Source organism: Prinia subflava, chromosome 16 (genome assembly GCF_021018805.1).
Source record: "Prinia subflava isolate CZ2003 ecotype Zambia chromosome 16, Cam_Psub_1.2, whole genome shotgun sequence".
Lineage (NCBI taxonomy): Eukaryota > Metazoa > Chordata > Aves > Passeriformes > Cisticolidae > Prinia > Prinia subflava.
Window position 1 is genome coordinate 14,158,614 of NC_086262.1, and position 25,310 is coordinate 14,183,923.

A 25,310-nucleotide genomic window follows, 5' to 3' on the forward strand; every position below is an offset into this window, starting at 1 on the left:
GTCTGTAAGAAGCAAGACCATTTTACTAAGAAAAAGCATTTAACCCAGGAGAGAATTGAAAGTAAACACCAGTAATGCAACGTGCTTTAGATAAAACAGCATTTTTCTGCCCCTTGATCCCGCTCAGTCTTAAGCCAATTTTGGCAGGTACTGCTGTATTAAGTGGTCAGTCCCCTGTAGTGGTCACACACTGTTTTACTGGAGGTCTGACAGCAGCTATAGGGGAGATAAAATTAACCCTTTGGCTCCAATGGCTCCAATGGATCTTATTGCCCACAACTGGGAACACATCAAGAATTTCTGGCTCTCAGCCTCATGGGGTTAATGGCAATCTGTAGCTGATTTCCCTGGACAATCAGAGTAGCAAACACTGGACTGTTTAATGAGCCCCAGAGGACAATGCTGGCACACAAGGCTGTGAAGATCTGGACAAACCAAGGAAAAGTAAAATGAAAACAAACATGGACGTTTATTTTCCTAGCTCACCCGTTGCAAACAAAATTTCATTTAATAAACCATGAAATGTTTCACAGAGTTTCTGTATATTATTGTAAGAGCAGCTGGGCAATGTAAAAGTTACTTTCCCTCCTCTTTGTTATGCTGTCCCATATCCAGCTCTCATCCAAACAAAGTTGTATTTATTTATGTGTTAATATGTTTATCATTTTATTCCTTACCATGCTTTTCTGAAATGAGTTCAGTTGTGACTTAAGGCATCATCATTTGTAGGGTCTCCAACACAGAGCAAAACCAGAGAATCACTGAGGTTGGAAGGGACATCTGGAGGACTCTGGTCCAGCCTCCTTCTTACCCTGCTCCTGCAGAGCCAAGTTGGAAATTACACTAGGTTGCTCATAATAGAGCATGAAGGAAAAGCTTTTCTTGGCCATGGAACAGGGCAGGTTTTCTGGTGAACTGGAGAAAGAAAAGTTAGCTGAGCTTCAATTTGCCTTTTTTCCTCCCCATATCTGAAACAAACTGGAATTTACATGAATGTTTTTCAATTATCCTAAGGGAGAAAAATCAGCGTGTATTTCCTATATCAGGAAATTATCCCTACTTGAGGAACACAAAAAAATGTGCTGAATTTGAGCGTTTACTTGAGTCCCTACTGTGGTAAACGAGCACATGCTTTGAGTTAATCTCTTACAGAAGCACCTTCCTGATTCAGGATGACACAGTGCTTGTGAACAATTTTTCTTGAACACATCTTTGATGCATACATAATGCTTGGTACCTGTTTTTTTACTGATGCCCCTGTTTTGTTTTCATTCCTTGATTGGATGAATGTAAACTAGTGGAAAGGGCAATAAATCAAGAGAGATTTCAAGACGGCAGAGAAAACTCTGTCACTGTAAATCTGTGAACAAACACAGGAATTTCTGCAGGACTTTTGTGTCTTTCAGTGAGCCAAAAATTCTGTCACTGGTTCAGGGGTTCCACTTGTTCATGTGTTCATAGAAGTCGTAGCATTTGGTTAAAGCCAGTTTGTAGCAAGCTGCTGCCCAGAGTGGGTGAATGTCAGCTTTGTCTCACAAGTTTTATAAGGTTGCATTGATACATTTGAACAATTAGCTGCATTCCAACACAATGAGGTTGTTATTTCTCTCAAAACCCCCCTCACTGCCAAACATGCCAGCACATCCACTTAAAACACAATTATTGTTGTAATTACTATAAGATTTTAAACCCCCCCCCATTATTTTTAGACTCTTTCAGCCAGCATCTCCAAAATTTCCCCGCAGGAGAGGATCAATGGGTGCATTTGTATCAGCTCTGTGTGCTTGAGAATATGATACCAATCTAATTGCGTGGTGTTACTGAAACCCATTTCCACACATCTGGACATATGAGATAGAACATCAGATAGTCCTGTCCCCCCTTTTAAACACACCCTGATCCCACTGGGCTGAGAAATGGAGCAGAAGGGAATTGGTGCTCTGTGGCAAACTCAGATAAGCATCGGGAGGCAATAACACCTGTGATTTCATGGGCAGTGGCAAATGAATGACCAATTAGCAAGAGGGACAGTGTAATGTGGCACTGTAATTATGCTCATTAATGGCACTGCGGGATTGTATCTCCCACTCAGTGCTTTCTGTCCTTTGCAAGGGAGCAGATCACAGCTGAAATGCAGCAACTGGAGAGGATTTTAGTAGGGATAGAGATAAAAGCAAACTCAGTTGTGGTTTTAAACATGTAAATGATGGAGATTTGTGGGCTAAAGGCCACTGAAAGGAAACTGTGGTCAGCAAGTGTGAGCTGCTGGTGGTCTGTGGCTCAGAAAAGGGTAGAAGGTTCCTGGCTGTTCCATGGATGTGGCCAAGAGCAGCAGAGAAGGACTTGGCTCCTGTTGGCCAAGGGGTGGATGTGACGATGGCAGAGCAGGCTCAGGGGGCTCAGCCCCAGCTCAGGCAGCAGAAATGTTTTCTTTTTTTGTAAAAAAAAAATTCCCTGTGTTTTCTGACCACACAGGGAATGGCCACTTTTGCTACCTCCCCCAAAACACCTGGGCAAACTCAAGGGGCAGGATGGATGGGTGGTTCAATCAGCTTTCCACACCTGCAGGAGCAGACTCAGAGCAGGCTTGTCCTTTCTGTTGGGGCTGTTTCATTGGAAAATTGTGATTTTGGGAAACAAGAGGCATAATCTGCCTCTGATTTTGCCTCTGATAATCTGCCTTTGATCCCTGATGGACAGGGATCAAATTATGGGCTGGTGACTCCAGAGACTCTCAGACTGTGTGAAGGAGCACCATCAACCTTCACAGTTCTCACTCAGCCCAAACAACAGCAAGAAAACTTTTCACGTTCACCTTTAATTTAATTTTTAAACATTTAGTAAACACAGTTGTAGGGCTTCTCATTAACTTTGGAATCTTATAGTCATAATTTTTGATACACAACATTACTTACCAATTAGCTTCTCTTGTTCGTTTAAATTTCTTCGCTCATATTTTAATGGGAGCTAATGATGCCTTTGTTGACTTATTTAATGTTATGTAAATGTGGCTATAAACTGTGAAGGGTTTAAAGAGCAGCTCTTTTTTTGCTTACTCATCAGTTTTTGGAGAATATTTGGCATTCTCACTATCTGCACACATCACCCTGATGAATACAAGTAACTAAGAAGGCAAATAATAATAATTTTGTAAGATAAGCAGTGAAAAGTATTCAGTGTAAAGTCTGATTTTGTCCCTTTGCTGATCATTACTCTTTCTTTTCTCTTTTTTCCTTTTTATTTTTTTTTAATGGAGACTAAGGGGACTTTGTCGAAGCTAATCTAATTTGTCATGATATTAAGAAATTATTAAACTTAGGTGGATGTTTAGGTCCTGCCACACTCAGGTTGCCAGATCATGAGTACACCTTGTTTAGTTTTGTTCCACAGAACAGATCCTTCACGTGTGGTTACACAGGGCCTTTTAATTCAATGCAAAAGTCCCCTCAAACTGAGATACCAACTCTTGTGTGGGTGAATGTGGGAAATACATACAATGAGACACACACATTTGTCGATAAATTTACTTAACTCTATGAAAAAATACATCTTTATTAAAGAAAGCATTGATTCCTTCACCTGTCTCTGATGTCCAGCCCTCTGGAGAAGGCAGTGCAGCTTGTTCAATGTCCCCTTTCTTCTCTGCAGCTCGGGGCTGCTTCCCTGTGTCTGTGGGTGCCCAGGGTCAGGGGAGGATGCTCGGGGAGCAGGGCCAGGGCAGGCTGGGGCTGGGCACAGCCACACCACGGCACAGAGGAGCTGCCCCCACTGCCAAGGAGTGGGGAGCAGGGAGCCTCTGAAACTCTCCAGCACACAGTTTGTAACCTGGTTTCTCAAATCTGATGGTAATGCTTAGAAAATGCACTTCAAGCGTATCATAGAAAATTTAAATATTTAAATATTCATTTATTCTAATTTTCCTTTTGATAGGTACCAACCACTAGGCATACATTTCAGCAACTATGAAGGTCTACAGCAAACTGTCTATCAACGTGGATTTTAGCACAATTCACTGTAAATTAGGGAATGATTTTCATCTTCTTATCAATGTTTCAGGAACTCCTTCAGTTCGATATTTAACAATTGGGGGCTGAGAAGGAACACTTCAAATAATGAGTGAACAAGTTTTACCTTCTATTCCTATCTGTTCTAAAACTTTGTGGGCATGGAGAGTTCTTTCTCTAGAGCAGATTCTATTTTTACCAATGTGGATTTACACAGACAACAGGTACAAAAGTACATTCATCACAAACTCTTAAAAATTCTTCAGGGATTTAACTTGAAAAAACAAAAGCCAATAGATGTAACATGCAAATGATCTACACATTTTATATACTACAAAAAATACCAAAATGCAATATTTTGTTGTTGAGGTGTGTCCCACACTATGTTGTCAAGACTTCAATGTTTCCTACCCTAGTAGGCATCTAATAATGAAAGTAATATTACTGTATTAAGTTTGGCATGTCATAACTGCTAGAGAAACAAGTTTACTGCATAGATGTCAGTGACACTATAATAATGCTCTTTTTGATTACTGATAAATTGTTTCTTGGATTTTCAATTGCTTTTTTCAACCATTGCCAACTCTTTTATGTGCATTTTCAAACTTCTGTGCAGCTTTTTGTTAATGATGTTGTTCTGCTGAGCATTGAAAACATACTTCACTTTTGACTTAGTATGACAAGCTACAAACATACCTGCATGTTTTAATAGCAGAAATGTGGAAATATGTAAGTATTCTTCTCCTTGATTAATTGTTTGGTGTTAGAGGAGTGCAAAATCTCGTGTCAAAGACACAGTGGTGCTATTGATGTCACAAGTATGGAATTGCAGAAGGCACAGAGCTCATCCCCATGAGTGATGCTAAATCCTTTCCACCACATCCCAGTGCTACCCATGCCAAACCTGCTGCAAATTACTAAATCCTCTCTGGCACAGCAGAACTTTCTGAGGTGTGCTGCTCAGCTTAGGTTCCCCATGACTGCAATATGTTGGCATGAAGTTTTGTCCTGTAATGGTTGGGAAATATGACCTTGTAAATTCAGATCAGTCCCTGGGCTTTTGCTTCTTCTTCAAACTTGATCTAAAGAGTTTTAATCCCAGGAGTTTTCAAAGTAGAGCTGGAAAACCTTGCAAAATCATCGTTCTTTTACCAGACTACTTCTAGCTGTTCCTTCTGGGGTTAAAAGTTCTGGAAATGACAAATTCCCCTGGAAGCTTGGTTGGGAGCTGAGTGGAGCTGTATCACACTTCCCTTGGAAGAGGTGGTGAGAGGGTGGTGCAGACCAGGATGGCCAAGGAGGTGCAGAACAGACCTTAACAAATGCAGACCTTGCAGCCTGGTTATGTTCCTACCTCGTGTGTGCTGTGTGGGTACCTGGCAGCAGGGAGAGAGGGAGGGGCTGGATTTTCTTGCAGGCAGGTAGAGGTGAGGGTCTTTTGTAATCACACTCTCAAAGGAGAGATAAAAAGGAAAGAAAATCACAGCTTCTGCTGCCGTTATGAAGCCTCTTACCATAGCCCCCTCCTTTACTTTTTCCTTCCTCTGTTTATTCTTCTTCACCACTAAATTCACTCATGTGACAATTTACATGAATTAACTTGTGCCACCATTAGCCTCTTGTGCCTTCCCAGAGCTAGAAACATTCTGCAATTTTAAAGCAGAGCGTTGTTCAGAATGCACTAAAAAGCCACGATTTGGGCTCACTTCTAAACCAGCAAATTGCAGCTGAGATCTGCAGCAGACCAGCACAATGCAGCCCCAGCCCTGCTTACCCTGCTCCATCTGCAGCTGCTGGCAAGTGAAACCAGAGGCCATTAAGAAAGCTAATGCTTAGCCATTTTTGTTGATGGATTCAGCGCTAGAACAATATTTTGCAGGGAAGCTGGACAAAAATGCTGTTAGTTCTCATTAGAGATGGAAGAACTTTGTGAAGCTAGAGGTTTTTGCAAATCAATCATATTGCTTTTTAGGTACACAAACTGAGTCTGACTTCACAAACCATTTTTTTTCCCTGTCATTGAATTCTCAGGGGTTTTCCCCCTCCCCACACCACCAATGATTAATAAAAAGGAGGAAAAAAAATCCAAATGTTTTTCTATCTCAGAGGAAACTTATTCCTTGTGCTAGAAATAGTAATGCCACCCTTTAAAAGAGTAGACCTTGCAGAAAATGGGATAGGTTCTCTCACTGTTGTTTTTTAAGTTCTGTTTTTCTCCATTATGTTTTTAATTCTCTTTCTTTTCCTTTGTGATCACTCTCTGCTCCCAGTTGTACACTAGTCCAGGCCCTCTCCTTTGCACTCGTGCTTTCCTCACTCATAAATAAATTTCCCTTTGAGGTTTCCATTTGAGTCCAGTTCTCAGTTCCATTTTTTTCACACAAAATGAATTTGTGTGTTTACTAAATCTGACGGATCGTTAAGTGCCATTGTCATAAGGCCTCCGTGGAAAATGTACATATTTTCTAGGAGCCCATTGTGCTGTTATTGTAGCTGAGTACCCAAGCCTGCAGCAAGAGGAAACTCAAGATGCAGAAGGAAGGGGTGAATGCCAGACAGGTTTACTGGGGGCTAACAGGCCTGTGGAGCCCATCACACTCCCCATCCTGGCAGCCCCACTCTCGCAGCAGCTCCTCTCCGGCTGCTCCGTCCCATCAGCTCAGTGCAGCTGACTGGCCCATGACCAGTACATCTGGCACAGGAGCTGCTGGAGCAGAGAAAGTGCAGCAAATGCCTCTTTTTCTCCTCTCACCGCATCCTCCCCTCCAAGCTGGCTGAGCATTTCTCCCAGAGGGAGACGTGCCTGCCCCTGGCACACCCCAGCCTGGCTCCACACCAAGCTCTCAGCATTGCATACCTGACCCCAAAGGTGAGCGTGTGGGCAGGCTGGAGAGGTGGAGAGGGGAGCACCTGCCCTTTTGGGGAGTGGTGGGGTTGTGGCCATGCAGAACAGCCTTCATCTGCTTCCATCAGGGAATAATTCTGTCCGTCTTATGGCATAAATCTCATCTGTTCTGCAAAACCCTTCCTCACACTGCCCCTGGCACACTGATGTAATACCCTGTGCTGTGATGGCACTGAGGCCTTGGATGGGGGGGTTGGAACATGCTCCAGCTTTGCAAAACATGCCTTTAAATATTTATTCTAAGTGTATCTGTACCATTGTGTGACTAAACCTTCTCCATTATTCACAGCAATAGATCCGCTTATCATAATGACGTGCTGTCTTTTGAGCATTAAATACAACCCTCAAGTTGCTGTTTGAGGCTTTTTTCCCCTCATTCTTTTAAAAAATACTGAGCTATAACAGTCTGTTTCTTACTGAATGAGCTGCTGCTCATAAGTGAGCAATCAGCATTATCTAAATAAATGAAATATTCTTTGGGGCTCAACAAAACGCTTGTTAGGTTGAAACTAATCTGTAGGAAATGAATGGTGTTTGTTGGTCTTTGAGAACACAGAAGAGATTCAAGCTCGTGTTAGTATTTCCAACAGTGCCAACGTAAATGTGCAAGTCTCTAAGATACAGAGCTTGTTATTGTTATCAGATGAGGGCTGGAGAGAAATGTGGCGTTATGTAATTCAGAATTACTGCTTGACATGGAAATGGGCTGCAGAACACACTCAGAGTCTGGTTTAAATGTACAGGGGGTGCTCTTCAGTGGCACAAGGAACAGCCCGGTGAACCAGGGGATCCCAGGATGCTGCCAACTCAAACTGCCCCACCAAAGTTCTTGGAAGCCACCTGGACTCAGCACCCTTGAAAAATGAGTCCAGAATATGATTTCGTGAGAGGCTGTTGTGTGTCTTGCACTGTTGTGGGCAGGAGCCACTCTCTCGAGGGCTGTAAAAAGAGAATGTTCTTTGATAGCTCACCTGGCACTGCCACAGCCCCAAAAACTTGGGGAAAGTTCCACTGCTTTCAAACCTCATCATTTCCCCATGACCACCATACAGCTTTATCATAAAACTTTGGATTGAAAACGTGCAACATCTTTCACACCACTCCAAGGCCCAGCTTTGGCTCTTTGTGTGCATGTTGGATCACCACTCACTCACACAATGCTGAAACAGGCAGTGAACCTGCTGGCTACACTCTCACCTTCCTTCCACCAGCCTGGTGGTTTCTGCATTGCTTCGAATTTCATGTTCTGTGTTTCTTTTTGTGTCCAAAATACCTTCCTCAGAGTAATTTTTGTATTTTTTGGGCATTCAGAGACCAGATTCTTCTTCAAGTAGTAGTGAGAGGAGACATGGTCCAGTGCTATGAGTCAGGGGTTATCCTTGTGTGACAGGATCCTCCTGGGGGACCTTGGCAACTCATTTGGGCTGAAATGAAGGTGTTGGGGAACATTTGCCAGTGGTGCTCACTGGAACTCTCGCAAAGAGGAAGGAAGCTGTTTAAATAAGATGTGTAAAGTTGGACTTCTGGAGATGAATCCCATCTTCTGGAATTAAGAGGTGGAAGTTGGAAGAGGAGGAGACCTGGACTGGTTTCTGACCATCTGCTGGGGTGAAAGGATCCATTTTCCTTCATACGACTCTGAGCTAAAATATTTCCCGTAACAAACTTCTGCGTACAAAAGCAATTTTCAACTTAGAGAGGAAAAGACCTGACATTTTAAAGGCAAACTATCAACTAAAATAAAGTGAAGGGATTATTATGTGCATATGAAGGATGGGGGATAAATGAGATATTTGTGACATATACAGATCGTTCGTGGAAAAATGATTGCTATGAGTAACACGAAAATTAGCGCCGTACTGCACTTTGGCAAGTTCATGCCTCTGCTTCTATCTTTAGAGCTTGCTTCTGTAGTGTGGCCATCTCAGTAGTGCCTGAGGTTTTTCTCACTCTCTGTTTTTGAGGATACATCTTTTGGACATCTGAAGTGGCTCAGTTCCTGGCTCTGGAGCCTCAGAACTGCCCCAGAACCTCACAAAGCTTTCTGCCCCTGTGAAAAGCCTGGAAATGCAGTTGGCAGAAATCTCCTGAAGCCCAAGCTGCTGCTGGACCAATTCTCCCTTCTTTGTCCCCAGATCTTCAACACCTAAAATTGAACAATATCCTTCAAACGAGCCCTCAAATGGAGGCACCAATGTGCCCTGAAAGCTCTGCAGCCCGTGCTCAATGCTCAGCAGGGTCTGATCCCCCATCAGAGCCAGAGTGAAGCACAGCCCTGCTTCCTTGGCCCTTCAGAGGGGTCACTGGAGCCCCAGACCAGCAGCTCTGCCTTTCCCAGATGTGCTGATTTCCAGCACCAGTCTGTCCCTCAAAATAAACACATAGTGTGCTTCTTAAACTGGAAAACCATGCTGGAAGGAGGATGAAAAAGCTCAGAGGAGAGAACGGTGAAAAACTGGGATTATTAGGAGGTCCAAGCTGAAGGAAAATAGAGCTGCATTGTCTCTGAACATCATCTTTGTGCTAAGAACCTGTAGCACTTTTTAGTTTTGTTTTGCTATCTGCCGTTGACTGTCACATTTCACAACTTAAGAAACATGTTATTTCTTTGTTTATTTTGTCAGTCTTAGTCTCTGGAGGGAAATTATATCACTGTTTCAGTGGAATAGATTTAATTTGTTTGTGTCTTGTTGTCTATAGCATCTATCTAACTACTTATATCTGAAGTTACCTCTCAGTCAAAGGTTTCCTGTTTCTTTCACATTTTAACAGGAGAGAATTTGCACTTGATTGCTTTGAGCACTTCCTAAGTTTGGTCAGCTATCTATGTATTTATTTTTCTGTTCTAGTGAGGGAAAATGGGAATTTAAAATGTATGGAGCCAGCAGAGGTTTAGCTGTGATTTGTTTCTAATGTAGAGGAAAATTGCCCAAGTAATCTTATCCCATTCATACAACTAATATGGCCATGAGGCTCTGATGTGTTGAACAGTAAACACCACACAACATACCCTTAAGAACTGTGGCTTAAAAGATTTCTTATTTTCCATCACACGCTCCCAGATTTCGATGAATAAATATCAGGCCCTACTTGCACTAACGTCCATGGGAGTTTTCATGGGTTTAAAAGAGAGTAATAGAAGTTCCTGGTTTATAAGCATATTTTATAAAAATGATAGTTATCATGGATTATGGAGTTAAATGGTAACACAGGGTAGCTATGTGAGGGAAAAAAATTCTGATACAAGCCAGCTACAACAGCCAATTCAGATGGAGAATGTATAAACCCACGATCAACATTTGGGCAAGGGAGGCCATGCATTCTCCAACAAATGAGGGCTTGATACATGAAATAAAATCTTACTGTATTTTCTAAAAACCAAAAATGGAGACACCCATGCAGGAAAATGCTCTGACCTGTGTGACACTCGAGACACTTTAGATGAATGTGGCAATTTGTTTGGGCTCAATAGCTCTCAACTGGGTCAGCTCAGTCACACCTTCACCAAGGGGAACTTTGAGCAAATTTACATATACATGCATATAGGGAGAGATGCACACATCAAACCCCAGGACTAAGTGTTGAGAAGATGCAGAAAATGCATGAGGAAGGTTTGAGAAGATGAGGAAGAAGAAGAATTACCTGTATCATCTTCCATAAAAGACCACAAGAAGTCAAATCTTGTCCCATTGTCATAATTGGTGCAATTTTCATCTGCCACACACTTAAATCTCTTTAATCAAAGTCAGTGTGAAGCACATAGGTTAGGATTGAATCCAGTCTTCACAGAGTTTTAGTGACCCTCCTAATCTCTTTTAATCAAAATATCTTGTGACATTTGGCTACAGTATTTCACAGCTGACACCAAGCAAGTTGTTCAATGGCAATTTAACACACGATCCTGCAGGACTTTTAATGGATCAGAACTCAAACCTTGCCCCATCCTTTTGCAATGGTGTGAGAAATAAGCAGTTGATTAACCTGGGGCCCTTGAGAAGGGATGGGTTTAGGCACTATCCCCACTGCATTTTATATTGATCTTCTGTAATTTTTTCCCTGAATAACCAAATATTAAATGTTGCTCGTTCATCTGATGAAATCTCCACATGGTTTGACTACAGGCCTGTTTCTCACATGCCACTGCCTCCTTTGCCACACCCCCACCATTCCTTTGAATCTTGTCCAGTTCCAGTGGCTGTTGAATTTACATTCTTCTCTGGGCTGTTAATGAGTATATTGATTAATACTGGCTCCAGTATCAATCCCCATGGGAGAACAATTGATACTTCTCTCTCTTCTGACACAAAGCCATTGATGATAAGTCATTGGCTCCTAGCTGCTGGATAGATTTTTGTCTACCTTATTGTGTTATTATGCAGGCTATGCAACTCCAGCTTTCCTATTGAGCTTGTGGGTAGAATAAAACTAACAATTTACTAAAAATCCAACTATGTTATGTCTGCCTTAATTAATTAATTTCTCAGTATAATTGGGCCTGACCTTCCTGTCACAGGCCTGTACCAACTATTACATAGCTCCACATAATCTTGGCCATTTCTGTCAGGTTTTGTTTTTATAGAATCATGGCATAATTTAGGATGGAAGGTTATCTGGCCCAAGCCCTGGCTCAAAACAGGTTTTATTAGATCAGATTTGTCAGGGTTGTGTCCAGCCAAGTCTTGAGCACCTCCAGTGCTGTGGCTACACAAACTCTCTGGGCAGCATGCCCATTTTCATGCCCTGTGATTATTTAGATTTGGAATTCCGTGGCATTGCCACATACCAGTCCAGCTCCCAAAGTGGTGGACAGCAGCTGCAGCAGTGCCTGTTTCCTCTGTCAAAGGCAGTGTCTGTGAGCAGGACAAAGTTCCTATTTCAGGTTTTAGTGGACCCACACACACTGGGGCAGTGGAATGGACCCAGCAGATCCGAGCAGTACCTGGGACATCCCTGCTGTGCCCTGAGTGCCAACTTCCTCCTGGACCTGTCACCTTATCAAGCACACTCAGCACAGCTTACGTAAATATTTGCTCACTTTGGAGCAAATACTCCTTATCCAATTATCTTCCTAAGCAATGAGGATGTGGGAAAAGAGCCCCTTCTTAATGCCTCTGACATGATAAACATTCAGCTCCAGTAACTGAGGCCTGGTACAGTCAGAGCCCTTACAGGGGAGGAGTGCTTAAGCAAATTATATCTCAATGGAATCAATAGGACTTTGGCACTTGCTGAATGTTTAAGCACGTGCTGAAGTGTTTACTATTCAGCCCCTCATTTACTTCCCATTTAATTAAACAGAATCAGTTCTCATAGAAGTAAATCACAGGAGTTTCTCCCAAAGGAGTTTTCCCAGTTTGCAATAATTGAAGAGTTGATCTAATGTCCCAACTCTACATTTTTTTTAAACATTCAGGTATCTGTATGTCTGTCTAGCTAACCTGTATTATTTTTACCTCCAAAATTATAAACTACTCAAAGGAGAAATACTGTCAGAAGCAGCCAAGAGGGACACAGGTTTCCTCAGTTTCAAATGAAGTTCTGAGCCTTTGGTAAATGAAATGAAACTTTTCTGATATAATTGTTGTTCAAGTCTAAGCTGATATAAGCATCTCTGCTTCTCCTGATGCAGGCAAGGATTTCTTTGGAAGTTTAGTGCTTCCACTCCAGATAAAAGCAAGTCATTTGCTGCTTTCATCATGTCACTACTAATTTCCAAACAGTCAAACCTGCTGCTAATTTATTTACTGAACACTGAAGCCCTGTTAGCAGGGGCTGCTACTGAAACTGCTTTCTGGCCTTCGGCTTTTGTTTGTTGACAGCCTGATTTCCCAGTAGGCCATTTCCACCTGTGTTTCTGTTGTTTTTAGTGCATGTCTTTCTTTCTTCTTCCCAGTGAGTGTCTCCCAAATGGCTCCTGAAGGGTTTCTCATCTTCCCTCGCTCTCTCATCCCCTTCTCCCTCCCAGCTGCAAGGACTCTCAGCTCTGCTTTCAGTCATTCTGCAGTTAGTGGTTGTCTACACTGCTGAGCTCCCATGGGGCACTAATTTTTGTTTCAAGGACAAGATTCAAAAGAGTTTGCTACACACAGGTTGCAGGGTGCACCTTCAGATGTGCCTTCAAATAGACTTTGGAGATTTGAATATATGAGCTTCTGAAAATCAGTTTTTAAATTGCAAGGGAGGCCTATTAAGTGCTGTAAATTTTTTTTTTTTTGCTTTTCTATTTTAAAAGCTGCATTAAAAAAAAGTGATTTTTTTCCCCACCTTCCTTTCTCCCATGACATTGGGTGGAAATGGAAGTTAGGAGACTGCCATTTCCCTTTAACTTCATGCATATCAAAGGCAGAGAGATGACAGGATAAAATGATTCAGAGAGTGGCCGGCATACTCGGTGTCTGGAGGAGCCAGTGAAGAAAGATATTGAGATGTTTCAGAGGTTTCTTTGCAACAAGTCAGTGTGCTAGGAGCTTTAAGTGTGCAAGAGAAGTTCTAAGATGATTTCCATGAATAGAAAAAATTCAGAGGCTGCACAGTTCTAAGGATTTATATCTTAGGATATTATTTTAATTTTGCATTTCTTGATACTCCCTATATTTCATGTGTAACCTGGGTTACACTTAATTTACCTCAACCCCAGCAGTGTGTAAATCTTGCTGAGATCCATTTTGAGAGGACTCACTGCTAGTCACAACTACTGCCTGGTACACTGGGCTTCAAAAACTCTCCTTTTCTTGCATGCTAAATTCAAGTGGGATTTTATGCCTCAGTTTTTAAGCCTTGGTTTCTAATAAGGTCCATAAAACTCAAGACAACTGCTTATCTTTTGGTTTAAGCTTGGAACTGCAGACTGGGGGAGTCTTCTGGTTAAAACTGGTGGGCCCTTGATTCCTCAAACTGGATGTTCATGTCTAGGCAGTACTTCTGATTTTTTTTTTCCACTTTGCCTCAGTTTCTCACTTTTAAAACAGAGGTGGTAAAACTGTCCTGCCACAAATAGGGGCTGAAATTTCCAGAAACAAATATTGATGGGAGAATTCTCCGAACATCACTGGAGCAAAGTTCTGGTGCCCAGAGCTGTGCCTGGGGCCACCCCTGCACACACCCCAGAGGCTCAGCCCTGCAGCTGCAATCCACTGCCCTTGGAGGAGTCTCTCAGCTGCTGTGTCTCTCCATTTCCCAATAATATTGCAATAAGACTAATATTTACTTTCCTCACAGCCACGTAGTAGTCAGAATGAATTAATGTTTATAAAGGACTTGGGAGTCCTTGGATGAGTGGTCCCATAGAAGCGCTAAGCAGAGCGTGCGTTGTCATTTCCTTGTAGATAAATACAGATCATTTACGTGGCTGTACAGGGCTGTTCACACAAGCATATGCAATGTCTCATCCCAGTGCACTCAGGCTAGCACAGGATATAAGAACAAACCCAACAGTCCCTGACAATTCTTGTCATTTTGCTTTGAAACGAGTATATTTTCCCTGAGAACAGAGCTTATCATGTAATCTCCAATGAAAGTTATGTTCTGCCTTTTTACAGTTGCCATGATGCAAATGTCATTTGTACTCTCCCTCTTTATGAAAGTTAACAGTTATTTAAGAGATCAAAGTTAATTATCACTAAGGAGATCATTTTTACCTATCAACCCACTTTTGTAACCCCACTATCACAAGTAGAAGCTTTATGCTAATCAGTTTTCTAATTTCCATAAATTACTGATAGAATTACTTTTTTTTTTTTTTTCCAGCATGAAAGTAGATCTGTTGGTGAAAGCTCTTGAGAGGTAAAAAAGACAGAGAGAAAATGAGGTAAGGTGCATTTTCGAGTTTACCAGCTGAATGTGGTACCAAGAAAATAAAATCCAAACCATTAGTTTCATCCCACCACAAAAGTCGTAGATGCTGCAGCTTCCCTGCACTGCAGAAATCTGACACACACACATTGTTTCAATTTAACATGGTGATAGAATGGGAGTGAGCGTGAGGATCACCGTGTGACCCTATTACACGGGAAGTGTCTCTATTAGAGCTGCAGAGACAGCATGCCAGAGGAGCTGAAATGTGTTGATAGAAACAAACAGATATACCTGTTTAAAAGCAGCAGTCAGAAACTCTGCAGTGTGATCCAAGCATGTTCTGCTGGAGAGGGCAAAGTAGTCTATCCTAGGGGAAGATGATATTAAGAAAGAAACCCTTTCCACTCCATCACAGCCCTTTCTGTGCAGTGAGCTTGCCAAATGGAAGCTGCTGCTGTGGAAGTTGTTACTGCTGTGAGTGACAGCTGCTGCAAAATAACCTCAGCTACAGCGTGGAAGGAACAATAAGACCTCAAAATGAAACAGATGCGGATATTTTGGGTATCCCCTTGGTCTAAAAGTTGAGTAAAATAATTGCTTGGTAATTAACAAGCTTGTTGCTATGCTGCTGCAGCCTTTTAGACTGATGCTGATGAGTTCTAACATAAATTAAATCGTCTCCAACGCAGAGTCTACAACCTAAAGTTGTATCCACGCCTCACCTGAACGACTCCACACTTGTGGAGCTTCATTTGGAGGTGGCAGCAGAGCAGTTCACCTTCCAGTGGGCATCAGCAGATTTCTGCTTGACTCCCTAGAACAAGGAGGGGCCTGCGTTTTCATTTTGATCCCACTGAAGTCCCAGTGTCTCCTGTCCTCACCTCTGTACCTGTGGCAGTTTCTGCAGCGGCGTTTTTAACCAAGCCCAAGGGTCCAGCTGCTGTTCTGCCACGTGCCTGAGGCACTTTCCCTGTCCAGGAAGGGACTGGCAACAAGGCAAAGCCCAGAGAGCCCAGGGGCAGCACCAGCACCACGTCCCCTCTCTCTGCCACAGGCACCCCACATCCCCCAAGCACTGTCGGGGCATCCCCACAACCCCAACAGGCTCCAGAGATAAATCCAAGAGACACCTGAAAGCACCCCAGGAACAGGCAGCCACAAAGGAGTGTGAAAGGGCCTGAGCTTCCCCCTGGCTGTGAGGTTTTGTGTCACTGCTTAGAGAAAAGCAGCACAAAACTATATTCTCTCCTGGTTTTTTATTCCCTGACCTTCACCTCTCCGTCAGGCACGCACCTATTTCTCTTCAAAAGGAGGAGCCACCCCATTGAAGTCAGCAGGACCCTCCTGGTGCTTCAAGCCAAGCATGCATATGCCTGGATCCAGTTGATATTTACAGAAGGCTCCTTTGGAATTGGCTTTTGATTCTACCACCTGTGTCAGAGGGTTGTTCCTTATTGCATTTGTGGCCAGCGGGATCAGCGTGGCTCGTTTCCACGTGAGAAAGATGGCAAAAGATTGCAAATATAACCTTTAACACTGCAGACCTTTTTTAACTGTCATGTACTGCACTGAACGGTGTGTTTGTGGTTGAAAGGGAACATAAACTACGATGCAGAACACTAAAGGATTGAAAAAATGTAACCTTTGAGAGGGTGGTTTGGGTTTTATTATCCCATTTATTTATTCTGCTGGATATCTGTAGGATAATATGATCAATGAGTTGGAATCCTTCTTGTTTCTACCAACAACAAATCAAACCATTAATAGGCCAATAAAACCCCGGGATTTGGAGAGAGGGGAGGAGGGGAAGTAATTGCATTGTTCTGATGCTAACGAGGCACATCTATCTTGAAATAACTGATTAAAGCTGGTGTTGACACAAGGCCTTTGCACAAAAATAAAAGAGCTCAGAACAAGGTGTGCAGTGCTGGGGTCCCAGTGGCAGCTCGGTGATTTCTGCATGTGCTGTGCAAGTGGGACATGGGGAGCTCCTGTCTGGGGGGAATTCATCCTGCTTAACTCTCTCTGTGCCCCACAGGGACGGGCTGGCAGAGCAGGGACAGGAGCACGCAGGGTTCACGGGGCATGACGTGTGGCTGATAAATAGTTCCACAGCTGTGTGATTGCATAATGATAGCCACATTCATTCACCTGCCTATCAAAAGAGATGCATTAAAGTTTGAGCTCTCTTCCCCTGGGTCCGTGGAGAGACATCTGAGTGTTAGCTCGTAGTCTTTAACATTCCTCCTAGCAGTGGGCTAAGTGCAGTGGGGTTAAACAGAGTCCCTTTTGCTTAGTAACCCATTAGCTAATGGGTGTGTAAGCCCATCAATTTGCTGTTTATTCCCTAACCCCATTAGGGTACACCTGCTGTGCATAAAAAATACACCTGACAAATCAGAGTGATAGTTGAAATAAAATAAATATCAAGTGTTGTTATAGCTGATCCACAGTGTTTAAGGCAGAAAGGGCATAACAGTGATTTGTGATGGCAGAACAAAATAGCTCGTGCTGGCTCATGGTAGCTCGAGCAGGTTGATATAAATCCCCCTGCGATCACCTGCAGGCTCCAGAGCTCGGCTGCCTCTTTCCCCAGCCCCACAGGCCCCTCCAGAGGGCTGGAGTTCACCTTCAAATGCCATCTCCAAGCGCCTTCTGCAGAGCCACAGAGCTGCTAAGTGATAAATTAATTATTTGGGGGAGGGAGGGTGGGAGCTCGCAGGCTGCTCTCCCGCGAAGGCAGCCAGAAGCTTCAAATCTGTCTGGGGTACCAGGCCATTTGTTTTGTCACTTCGTGGGCTTTATTTATTTATTTATCTTGCAGCTCACCCTGTGATTAAAACTGTTGAAACAGCTGTTAGCTGGGAGCAACTTCCCTGTCGCTGCTCCCTGCTGTCAGGCAGGGGCTGTGGCAGTGATGGGAGCTGCCCTGAGCTGCCCCTCGGGGCCAGGGGCAGGGGCAGTCCCAGCCAGCTCTGTCCCCATCCCCAGGCCCCTCTGTCCTCATCCCCCTCTGTCCCCATCCCCATCCCCATCCCTGCAGCAGCCCCACTGCACAAGGAGAAACTCCAGCAGCCAACCTGTGGGGCTCCCCTGTATCCAGCAGAATAAATAAAAGTGTTACTGAAATGGAGGTGTTATCAGCAAATGTGTTAAAAGAGGGTTTTTATTTAAAATAAAAGGGCACCGTCAGCACTGACTGGGGAGGCTGATGACAGTGAGATGAACAAGGTGGCTCAGGGTGGTGGAGCCAGTGTGGAAAACTCCCTGGGGTGAATGAATGAGCCAGGACTGGGCTTTGTGGAGAGGAGCTGGATGTCCTCTGCCACCAGGGTGCTGGGCAGCCAGGGCAGGTGGAGAACACAGCGGCAGAGGATCATTAACACCTGGGACAGCAGAGGATGGAGAAGCTTTGCAATCTCTGATGGGGAAATACACCTAGAGAGCCTCTCAGGCTGAGGAAAGCTGAGGACAGGTCTGGGCACACGGTGTAACCTCAGGTGTGCTGTGACCACAAACCCTTTTGTTCAACAAAACAAATGTACAGGATTTCTGCAGTCCCTCAGGCACCTCAGGGCTGGCAGTGCTGGCTGAGACAGGGCTGCTCATGGCTGCTAAACCCACAGCGAGCAAGCTGAAAAGCCCAACTTGAGGTTAAAAACAAAAAGAGGATGAGTAGGAATGAGAGACACCAGGTCAGCCCAGCCCTGCAGTGGAGCCAGTGAATGGCCAAAACTCTCAGACTGTGTTGAGGTGGTGGAGAGAGAGATTGGGAATCTGGCTTGGGCTGCCTGGACTAGATGGCGAGGGCTGCTGATGCACCAAGGAGCAGTGATGGAGTGAACAAAGCAAGCCATTGCTCTTGGCTTGCATTACCCACAGGCTTTGGCATTTTCCAGCCCAGTGCCTGCCTCTGCCTGCCTGGCCCATGCTGCTGTTACTGTTACATCATGACTGTCGAGGAGTGTATCATTCCTAACATCCCCACCACACAGAGATTCCTTTTTAAATGCTTGGGGAGATGGAGGGCTACAAACCCTGGGAAATCAGCTATACCTAATATATTATGTAGAAGTTCTGTAATCATTATTGAACTAAAGTGCATTGAGTAAGTGGATAAAATCAGTCCCACTGTAGCATGTGTCTCCAGAGATCACAGATAAAAATGCCTCGCACTTAAGCAGAAAAAGGTAACAAAATATTTCCAGTCCCAGCAATAGCATTTTCCCCTCTATATAAATAGGGAACCCTCAGGAGAAGGCAATGATGCAGCAGAGGTTGAAGGCAAAGTTAATGGTGGCGAGGTGGGGGAGCGAGGCAGTGCCTGGGGCGGGCTGGGTGAGCAGAGTGAGCAGAGCTCCCTGGAAAGGAGCACAAGGCACAGCCCTCCCTGGCAGGGCTGCTGGGCAGGGAGAAGGGGCAGGACCCTGCAAAGCTGGGGAGCACAGTGTGGGTCTGGCACGGAGTGGACATGAAATTTTTGTGCTCCCTTTTCCTCTAGACTCTGCAGAAAAGTCAGTTTTTATGACCAGGGTCACCTCAGCTCGCACAGTTTCCTACCTGCAGGGGCATTTTTGTGCCTCCAGTGCTAAGGTCTGGTCTGAGCTGCTGCCCCTCCACAGGGAGAATCCTCAGAGTGAATTTATCCTGAGCTGTCCTCAGGATAACTGAGCCCCTCGAGAGCTTGTGCAGACCTAGAGCATCATCAGCCTTTCTCTTTCTCATATGCTTGGCCAAGAGCTGCCAAGCTGCAGAGAATCACCACGGCACGGTGAGACTCTGTTGCAAACCTGCTAAAACTTCTGTAAGGGCTCACAGTACAAGATACATTTTGACATGAATAAATGTGGGCAAATTAGGGGTTCATATTATTTAACAAAAAAAAAAAAAAAAAAAAAAAAAAAAAAAAAAAAAAAAAAAAAAAAAAGGGAACAATTTCATTCCATTATAGACAGCACAGTTAAGTTAGACTGGCCCATATAGAACAGAGTTTATGATATGTTTCAGGAAAGCATTAAACGATCATCTAAATAATTTTTTCCATTGAGTTCTTCAAATGTGAGTACACATTAGTGACGAATTTTGGGCTTTTCATTGAAAATAAGAGGGAGAATATGTGTCAGGCCACTGTATTTGCTATTCCTGTTGTACACACAAAAAAAGTCACTGCAGTCCCTGCTGTTAGGCTGCGACCTGGGCACTCATTGGCATTTATGTCCTGGAATTAATTTATTAAAGTTTTCTAAGATGTGTGCTTGTTCAATCACGTTGGAGCAGTGCCATAAGCTCTGGTGGAGCTCTGTCCTCAAGGGCACCAAGGAGAGGAAGAGTGAAGAGGGCTTGAGATGTTCACTGTCAGGATTTGCACATTTTATTAATAATTGTGTTTGTGAAGGGAGAAGAAGCGAGTGGCAAGCGATGCTTCTGTAACATTGCTGTGCATGGGGAATGGGGTTTTTGCTGAAGCACTTCCCAAAACTTCTGTCCTGTGGAATTAAAGGAGCCTGGAGCCGAGTTGGGGGCCAGGGACTCTGTGGGAGGCTGCAACCCCTCTGCAGCACAGCAGCACAACGTGAGTGTTTGTGAGAGGAGCAAGGGGCAGTAAACAGGAAGGAGCTCAGGAAATCAAGTGAAAAACATCAAATGTGTCTTCAGCTGCCTCATGCAATGACAGAAGATAAAGGGGCTGTGGTGCTAAGCAGAGTTACATAAATGATTACACAACACAGCTGTGGAAAGAGCCTGCAGAGGCTCTAAAGGGAATAACCAGACACAGACAAGGCCAGGAAAATAACAGTGAAGGCACCTCATCTTGCTGAGGTTTCTTTAATAAAAATTAGTGACCTACACAAAATTACAGCCAATCCCAGTGCCAGGGGCAGACCATTCAGTCAAAATTACTTCTGCAGTGGCTAAAAAAAAAATGAAAGAAGCCACAAGTTAGGGGGTAGCAGTAAGTCATGTCCTTATACACCTTCTATCACATTTCCTTGTGTGATGGCAGATGACAGCCAGGGCCCATCACAGGCCACGTGTCTCACTCAGCCACGCCTGGATGTGCACCCTGCTCCTGCTCCTCGTGCTTTGGGCTTCAGAGGGTTTTCTTCTGGCATCATTTGCCCTCTGTTACAGTCCTGTCCCCCAGGTGGGCTCAGGTTGGACTGTCAGAACACCACTGGGGCTGCCCAGCAGACTCCTCAACATCTGAGCCTTGCAGCCTCCTGCCATCCTAACCCACCTTTCTTGTTAAATGGGACTCAGTTTAAATTTTAAACAAATCCATTGTCTCTGGATCCAAAAGGCTGGAGCAGAGCTCTTGTTCTGCTGTACCTGTTACAGGTTATACTACATCCTGAATTTAATCTCTAAGCCTGCTTTTCAGACACACTGACCCAACATCTTTGCAGTGAGTTGAGCTGCCAATATTCACACCATTTGAAAGAGAAACAGGAGAATTATAGGCAGAAAAAACAGATCTCTTGTGCTGACAGAATAAACACACTGGGGGTCTGACTTTGCCAACATCTCTCTCCAACAACTACTGGAGTGGATCTGCTCACATTTAAGAGATACCCAACACTTTGCAAGAAGCCACTGCCAGCTGCTTATGTTTTAGCAACTTCATTATTTTAAAGTATACTTTAATTTAAACTGAAACACCCAGCAGTCCTGTGCCTTCCTTGGAGCCTTGCATCAGGTCTGGTGCTTAAAGATCAGTATGACAGAGAAATTAAGAGCCAGCATGTCAGCCCTCCATATGCCAGAGGTAAAATTCCTCCCGTCCTCTCCTGCCAGAGGGGTAGAGAGTGAAACAGAATGCCTGGAACCAATCTAGCAGCTGATGGATTTGTCATTTAGGAAGGGTAGAAGAATGGAAACCCTTTGTGGGAGCCTCTTTCATGGCCAAGGAGCTCAGCACAGGTAGGGGCAGTTCTTGGAGACACCTGGACGTGCTGCCATTGACTTAAATAACGCCAAGAAGAAAACTCCCAACTCCCTGGGTCTCTGGCACGGGGCAGGACGTGCCTGGTGCTCCATGATCACTGTGTTTAGAGAGAGACAGCTCTTGCAGCTGAGTACCTAAAGCAAAATATGGCCCTGAAATCCACTAGAAAAAAATATGTTGGTCCTTCGGGCAAACAGTGGACTGAAACAATGGAAATAATAAGATTAACAGGATGAACATCCAGCATTCTGAGTGAGGATCCTTTGAAATCCATTAGAGACAGAGGGAAAGGCATTTCAGTGCACCAGCTTTCACCACATTTCACCATGTAATTCCACAAATTTCTGTCTCTCCTTAATTTCAGGATGACAATTCAGTAGCCTCTGGCTTCTACTTTTTTTTTTCTCATCTACAGACTAGCAGAGGCAGAAAAATAAACACACAACTAGGAGCTGTAGTCACAGACAGGAAGTAACTTTAATTAAATATTGTGAAAGTTGAAAAGTTTTTACAGCTTGAATTTCTGCAAAAAAATTATAACAATCTCTACAGTAGTTAGTTTCTCTAACAATAGAACTGTACAGTGTGTGTGTCTATTCAAAAAGATTTAGATAAGAAGGTGAAAGGTTAGTAGTTTCAGAGATGACTTCATTTTAGCTGCATCCTAGTACAACTGTGAGGAAATAGGAATTACTTTATGCAATCCAGTCATTGTGAAGCTTCACCTTGTTAAAACTGAAATCTGAATGTTTCCACTTAAAGCCATATTCTGTAAACAGCTGCATCTTTTACTTTGTAAAAGACCAAGGGTGGTGCGGGGGAGATTTTTGATAAATTCCCACTCATCAGATCACGACAAATAGCTGCAAAAGAAGGGAATTATGCACACTGCCAAAGGCTCTTTGGACACTGGAGTAGGGACTACAAGTGTGGCTAAAGTGGTGTCAGGACTGCTAGGACTGGGTGGAGCTCTACAAGAGTAATTGATGGTGTCACTGGACAAAATATGGCTTTAAATTTGATTACATTGTCGTGCTGTTGCTTATTATGTGAATTAGAATAATCGCTCGGAATACAGAGAAGCAATAAATTCATGTCTCTCACATTTTTTTCCAGTTTTCTCTTCTTTTATTTTCTCACCATGAAAAAAAAAAAATTCCTGTTTTTCTTTCCCTTCCCCCCAAAAGATCACACTGTGACATTCTAGTGAAAACCATTGCAAAATTCATACAGGAAGCATGCACAGTTGCAGCATCGTTGTAAATGATTTCTTGCTCGACTAGAAAAAAGTTATATTGTTTTAAGGTAACAAAACAGTTCTTTTGTGCTTTTCAATTCCTTTTTTTTTTTTTTCTTAGAATGTTAGTGATGATTGACAGTTCTGGTGCACAGTACAATGTACAAGTGAAATGAATATGATTTGCATTGTTAAGGCATCCAATCTGCTGGTTTATATTTATGTGAAAGACAGAGAAATATACAAGCAGACTTAAGAAAGAAAGTATTTTCATTGAGTTCTATGAAGTTTCTCCCCATATTTAATGCACAAAAATGCGTCACTCCAAAGAGGAGAAATCCCATGCATATTAATAGAGTAAAACAGCATTAGTTTTTGTTAAGCCTCAAAAGCAAAGGATACATTTTTTTTTTAAATCTACATAACTAAATGCTACAAGAATAATATGCTACTTTTTGCCATATATTGGAAAAAACTTCTTAACTTACAAATAATACAAAAATAGACAATGGCTTTTGGGTGGAAATTAAAAAAAAATGGAAGCATGGTTTTAAACAATACTAAAAAAACAACCCTATAAATGAAATGTATTAAAATCACATTTAAACAGCTAATACAACGGTGAATGACCAAACAAATCAGCACTTTTCACATAGCAAACATACACAATAAAATAAACTTGTGGGGGACAAAAAGCAATGTACAAATTCCAAAGATAAATACATTATTTATATGGATATTTTACAAAATCCCCCGTAAAACAAACAAACAAAAAAACAGAAACAAAAAGCTTTTTTTTCTTTAATTAATTTGCAAGTATGTGCAAGCTAAAGGTAGTGAGCTCTTTTTGCAAAATATGCAGTAAAATTCTTTTTTTTTTTTCTTTTTTTTGTGATATTGAAAAACAGTCTTAAGACATTAAAATGTATAAATAGAACAACAACTTTGGCAAAAAATCACAAAAAATCTACAGTATTTATAACTACATACAAAACACAACAGCAAAGAAAAAATATCAGGTAATGCATCTTCAGAGCTTTGCTGCCTCTTTGACTAATAATTCTTAAGAACACTTCCCAGATAATGATAGCAAAACTTTATTTTTTTTTAATTTTTGTGGTAAAACAGAAGCTATGGTTCTGATGGGAACCCCCCGCCCCCAAACTCGTGTTTCACTGCTCAGGAGCAGTTCCCTGTGCTGGATGTGGTGGAACTGGGAGGGTCGACTGATACAGGAATGATGCCAGTGGGAGCCTGGGCCAGGAGAGATTTTGGATGGGGAGGGTGCAGCCCCAACCTGTGCCCATCCTGCAGGGATGCAGGGGGAAGGGGCCACGCTGGGAGCCCCCAGGGATGGCCCAGCCAGAGGGCAGAGCCCAGGGGAGGCTGTTTTGGGGAAGGGGAGCCTTTGGAGGGCCTGGGGTGCCCCCCCAAAAAGAGAGGGGTCAGTGCTCACCTCCTGCAGGTCTGGCACTGCGTCTGCAGGCGCTGGGTTTGCCCTTCCAGAGGAAATATTTTGGATATTTCCAGAGGAAATATTTTGGATATTTCCATCCTCACCCTCCCCTCTGCCAGCTTTGGGCCAAGCTGGACCTTTAGGTCCCTTTCCAACCCGGTGTTCTGGGATGAACTTTTCCTCTTGGATTATTTACACAATTTTTCAGCCTGATATTAAAGACAGAGGTTACCAATCCCACCCCTCACCCCGCCCTCTTAATCCAAAAATATCAGCTTTCTAGGGAGTGATATCTATTTAATCAGAACATTAAAAATGCATCATATCAGCAAGTCACCACTGGATAAGCAACATATATGAGCCGACCCTTAATTAAATGGCCATAATTCTTCTACTAAAAACTAACTGGCACTTCTATTCTGTCCCATACAGACTTGTATGTAAATGACACCACTTTATTCTTCTTTACACAGCTTAAAAAAAAAATCATAAATTAAAAATGTGGAGTTCCATCTCTAGTGTCCCTTGTGTAATTGTATGATTTACAAAAGACAAATGGTGTTGAGTTAAATCAAGCCTTAAAAAAAAAAATCACAGAAAACCAGAAGGAAATAAAATCAAGCCCCCACCCCCAGAAAAAAAAAAAAAGTGGATTTTTTTTATCAGCATACAATAAATATATCTCCCAGGTATTTGGGATGGACAACTCGAATCAACACCTTGCAATTGTGGATTGTTAATTTCAGTATTTGCAAGGATGGTGATTTTTGTTTTGATTAAAAATCTGCAGTTATTGTAAGATCCTTCTTTATTTCTTTTTTATTTTTAAAAAGGCCTGAGTTAAAAGTTCCACTCTGGGACTTGTATCAGATTCTCTCTGAAGCAGAATTCAACCTCTTCATTAATAAAATTCTTCAAGGCAATTCTTTCACATGGGGGGAACAATCATGCCAGATATAGCTGTTGGA

At 43.0% G+C, this 25,310-nt stretch overlaps 1 protein-coding gene and 1 long non-coding RNA gene across 6 annotated transcripts in view; one reads left to right on the plus strand and one right to left on the minus strand.

Annotated features, from left to right (window-relative positions):
- LOC134558994 (uncharacterized) overlaps positions 1 to 25,310 on the plus strand; it is a 99,165-nt gene that overhangs the window by 69,492 nt on the left and 4,363 nt on the right. Inside the window, exon 3 of the long non-coding RNA XR_010082437.1 lies at positions 14,656 to 14,716. This is a non-coding gene — a long non-coding RNA (uncharacterized LOC134558994). The remainder of the gene's footprint in view (positions 1 to 14,655; positions 14,717 to 25,310) is intronic.
- Positions 22,103 to 25,310, minus strand: part of EBF1 (EBF transcription factor 1) — a 265,258-nt gene continuing 262,050 nt past the window's right edge. For all 5 annotated transcript variants that reach the window (XM_063413419.1, XM_063413420.1, XM_063413417.1 and 2 more), the window contains exon 16: positions 22,103 to 25,302. In XM_063413419.1, coding sequence (XP_063269489.1) covers positions 25,271 to 25,302 — 32 coding nt within the window. In that variant the 3' untranslated portion in view covers positions 22,103 to 25,270. The remainder of the gene's footprint in view (positions 25,303 to 25,310) is intronic.